The sequence below is a fragment of the Propithecus coquereli genome, unplaced genomic scaffold, assembly GCF_000956105.1.
Source record: "Propithecus coquereli isolate 6110/MARCELLA unplaced genomic scaffold, Pcoq_1.0 Scaffold545, whole genome shotgun sequence".
Lineage (NCBI taxonomy): Eukaryota > Metazoa > Chordata > Mammalia > Primates > Indriidae > Propithecus > Propithecus coquereli.
The window spans coordinates 1,141,297-1,145,805 of record NW_012151341.1 but is presented as its reverse complement, the minus strand read 5'-3'; the positions used below and the strand labels follow the sequence as shown (position 1 = coordinate 1,145,805).

The following is a 4,509-nucleotide window of genomic DNA, read 5'->3' as shown; positions in this document are numbered from 1 at the left end:
GTGGTCCGTTTTCTCATTTACTCTAAAAGCAATCTGGCTATCACCCGCTCTGTCTGTGTAGGAATTGTAATCAGCTGATACCCAAGATGTAAGACAACTGCAGGCGAAGCACTGAAGACCGGCAAATGGGTGGCTTGTGCAAAAGGCCAATTTTTCCCCAGTAGAATGATATTGTACAATTCAAATGAGCCTCATAGAAAACATAATAAAATACGAATCACAGAAATGCTATCTTGCTTCAAACTCAAAAATGAAATACTCATGGTTACAGCAAAAAGAGAAAATTACAAAAATTTTCTAGAAAGAAAATAATTCCTTCACTTATATACTATTTATTCTACATATTTTAATAATAATACCTGTTTATTTTCTTTAAATCATGAATACTAATCTCAAAACACTTTTTTCTAGTTTTTATATATTTCCAAAGTAACATATGTAAGCTCACCTTGCCTAAAGCTTTGAAAAAACATTTAATTTACTAAATTTACTATTTAAAAGTAAAATTTACTAATCATAAATAAATATAACACAACTTCTATTCTGACTCATACTATTCCATTCTAGGTGAAAGTTTTGAATTAAAGTCTTTAAAACACAATTTGGTACTTAATAATTATTTATTCATAATACTAAAGATGTCCTCTGTCCAGAAAACTTTACGTCCTTGCTTTATTGTAGGAAATTTTTTTTGAGGAAAAAAATGAACAATTGGTTGTTCATATGCATGCAGGATCCTATCATTTCTCTGGCATTTTATTATCACAGGGTCTGAAAACATTTTACAAAAATAAGTGACATTGTATAACTAATTTAAGCAACCATGTGTGCTTACAGATAATTTAAACTGTGTACACAGAAGCTGACTTCCTTGAGGCCACAAAAAAAATTTCAGTCACAAGGCTCAACATTTTGTACAGTGTAACTGAACTCTTAATTCCATGATGAAAAGTCAGTTTTTAATAGAATTTTTAAGCATATTTATGAAAAATACAGTGGAGAGTGGCTTTGCATGGCTTGGGTCATCCTGACCTAGCAATACAAAGCAACCCAACTGGTTTCACGGCTTTCTGGCTGCACCGTCAAAGCAGAGCTACTCAGAAAACTCAATGACACTATAAGGAAAGTCCAGCACTCTTAATGGACTGGGGCTGACAGTAAATCACAGAGAAAATGGCTTGAGTCTCCATGCTGAGGTAGCGTGGAGTCATGGAAACATCCCCTAATGAAGTGAGGAGTAAGGAGACCCTGGCTCAGCTTACAGCTCTGCCACCCAACTCTCTGGAGAGCCGGCCCAGTGGGTGACAGGGCAGTAGGGTATTTTCCTCCTGATCAAGCCCAGCCAAGCCACAGAGATGCTTGAATAAAAAACACCAAAAGTGAATAAGACCAGCTTAAGTAACACAAGAAAAGAATACTCAAGTTAAATTAAAATATATTTCACATATATTTTATGTGAACTTATGTGATCACAGGAGATCAACAAATACACTTATAATTGTAGAATCTGAAAAAAAATGTAAAAAACAAATTATATCACACTCTTACTCTCAAGGAATAAAAGAAAAAAATGGTGACACAGTAAGTAGCATGAAGAAGTAGTAAAGCACAATAATTAAAAAGATTCAGATGAAGAGGTAATAGTGATTTCTGATGTCAGCTCTTGGAAGAGAAAAGGGCTTAAGAAGAATCATGCAAAATGGTAAGAAATAGGCTAACACCAGCTAAGAATCCAGCAAAGATGAACTTCTCTTTGAAGAGAGTAGAACACCTAAATCTACAGGACCTAAAGGAACTTGTCAAAAAAACCCCCACAATATAGATAATTTTATATTCAACCCTATATATAAGTAAGCAATAAAATGGTCTCGATTATTAGATTTAATGCCTAAAGATTTCTTTCCTTTCCCTAAGATTTCTGTTTTGCTATAAACAAGATAGGTATTTAAGATACCTATCTTCAATAACTATTATAAAAATTCTTTCCCTCTAGTCCTGTTATGACAGCCATCACATGACTCCCTAAACATGCACAGAATATGAAGCTGGTTCAGATTTCACAGTTACCAGAGGCCTTAGATTTAATTTCTCATTTCCTGTTTCTATCAACACAATTTTTTAGTTTTATTTATGGGTCTTCAAGAAGCAAATATAAGAAAGAGGCTTTAACACTATTACATACTACCATATGCGTATAGTTTCACTGGGGAAAACAACTGACTATTTCTTAAAGTGCTGCTGTTTTAAGGCAGGACTAAGTTTTATATAATTCGGTATAATTTCAAGCACCTAGTTGACCGACAGCCTCAAAATGTAGACAAAATGTAGGATAAATATGAACAAAATACTCACTTCAACAGTCTCAATCTTTCCCTCATGGGGATGTGGGGTTCTTGGGTAGATATCAAGAAGATGTGGTGGTGAATCAAAATGTAATCTTTTGAGATTTCTTTTATTTAGAGCTTTACTAGGCAATTCATCAAAGTTAGTCCTCCATAATAAGACCTATAAAGAAAGTCAGTGATATTGGCAGTTATTAACTTGCATGTATAAGCAACAGAACTAATTTTTTTAAAAATGAATATACAGAATTATCCCCCAAAGCAATCAGAAACCTTAGATATATATTTCAAAAATATTACTATTTCTCGATACTTTGTTTTAGGTGTGGTGGAGGAGAGATTTAGCATTTTGAATTGGCTTCATATCTAGTTTAAAATTCATATTAAAAATATCCTTGTTACAATTGCCTCCAGTGTTAAAATAATTTTTTAAAAATCTTGTTATCTTAAAATCCTCTACCACACCCCCCAAAGCCCATTTTTGGCTTGATCATCCACTTTATTCCATAAATCTGGCTGCAAATGACTTTTGGTCAATTTCAAATAAATGCAGATTCACTACATAAATGATTTATATTTGTAGTCCTCAAGAAGCTTCACATTTGAAGAAATAAGACATACAGACAAAAGATGAGGTAATAACTTAAGCAGAAGTGCTGTATACTTACTGAAAGTGGGCATTCAGTGTCAGCTACATATATAATTACATGTAAGAATGAGCAAAACAAAATATTTGAGTTCCAAAAATTTATCAGAACTGGTACTATTTCAGCTATGAGAAAGCAGACTTCATGGCACTAAATTAAAATATAAATTCATTGATAATAACCTTAACATATTCAAACTAGCTGGTTGTAAAAGTCTTAGCTGAGGTCAGGGATTCCTTTATACTAATCAAACCAAAGAGGGAGCTAAAAAATTTACAAACCTGTGCGTCTGCACCTCCTGATGTAAATAGCTCTCCACCTTTTGAAAATGAAACAGTAAAGACAGGTCCCTAAAAAATAAAAGGAGATAAAATACAAAAAACACTTGGTGATGCTTTTTCATGGCTAAGAAGATCGTGAATACCAATTTTCATCCTAATTTATGTAGATTACTTATACAGTAAGTGTGATAGAACATACCCAGTTACCACAACTAATGCTGGCAGAACAAAGATAATCAAAGAACCAACTCAATTACATTAAAACACAAATAAATGATACTAAAAAAAAATTCTAAAAATTAATAGGAAAATAACCCTTTTCTCCTTTCAAGAAAAACTTGTACATATGTAAATTGATAACAATTTCTGTTAAGATATTCTGGCTTTGGACTCTATACTCAACCAACCACTAGCAGAGACTGGATGATAAATATGCAGGTGATGGGAATGAGGCTATATAAACAAAGGACATTTCCTGGCCACAACAGGCTTCTCCGAGTTCTTCCTTCATGTAGGCAACACTGAATCACTAAAAGTTGTAAGAGCAGGACACAGACATGGATAGGAGGAGAGCTGTGATTGATGAAAATTAGTATCACAACTGTGAGAATGAACTGGAGTAAGAATGCTGGTTCGAGGCCAGTTAGGATGGTTGGAGGCCTATTACCCAGGTGAGAGGTAATGAGAACTTGACATTGAACGGTTACTGCAGAGTTGGGCAAGACTGGACTTGGGAGAGGCACGTGAAGCACAGCCTCTAGGACAATTTTTGAGTTAAAATAAGAGTAATTACTTCTCATCTCAAAAATATTAATGTACTCTATTTGTTTTTACTATGTCCTTAATCTACACAAGAAAAGTTTTGGGGAAAAACATCTTGTATTTTTCCAGGTAGATCATCCCACGGACCTAGGTTATTGTAGCTTCAAAAACACCTTCACCTCCAGACTGTGAAAAATACTATCTTTGTGTAGAGTGTTTTCCTTCCAAAATACTGTGTTTATCTTTTTTCCCCTATTATTTTGTACTTCTTTCATGGATATTTCAACCCTTGGCCACTTTTGTCGGTTGTGTTTATTCTTCCTAAACCCATGGATACGCATGTATCTGCGATGGTTAATGTCTATTTCTGCTTCACCCTAATGCTTCTGCAGAATAAATGATAAAGCGAAGCAGGAAACCAGGCAGGATATATGAAAGTAGAAAGAATCCCTTTTCTTCTAGACCACAAAGCTCATT

The 4,509-nt window shown here is 34.2% G+C and overlaps 1 protein-coding gene across 1 annotated transcript in view; it reads right to left on the bottom strand.

Annotated features, from left to right (window-relative positions):
• POC1B (POC1 centriolar protein B) overlaps positions 1–4,509 on the bottom strand; it is a 97,998-nt gene that overhangs the window by 41,927 nt on the left and 51,562 nt on the right. Inside the window, exons 7-9 of the mRNA XM_012657559.1 lie at positions 3,478–3,488; positions 3,271–3,339; positions 2,353–2,505 (exon numbers count right to left, since the gene is read on the bottom strand). Coding sequence (XP_012513013.1) covers positions 2,353–2,505; positions 3,271–3,339; positions 3,478–3,488 — 233 coding nt within the window. The remainder of the gene's footprint in view (positions 1–2,352; positions 2,506–3,270; positions 3,340–3,477; positions 3,489–4,509) is intronic.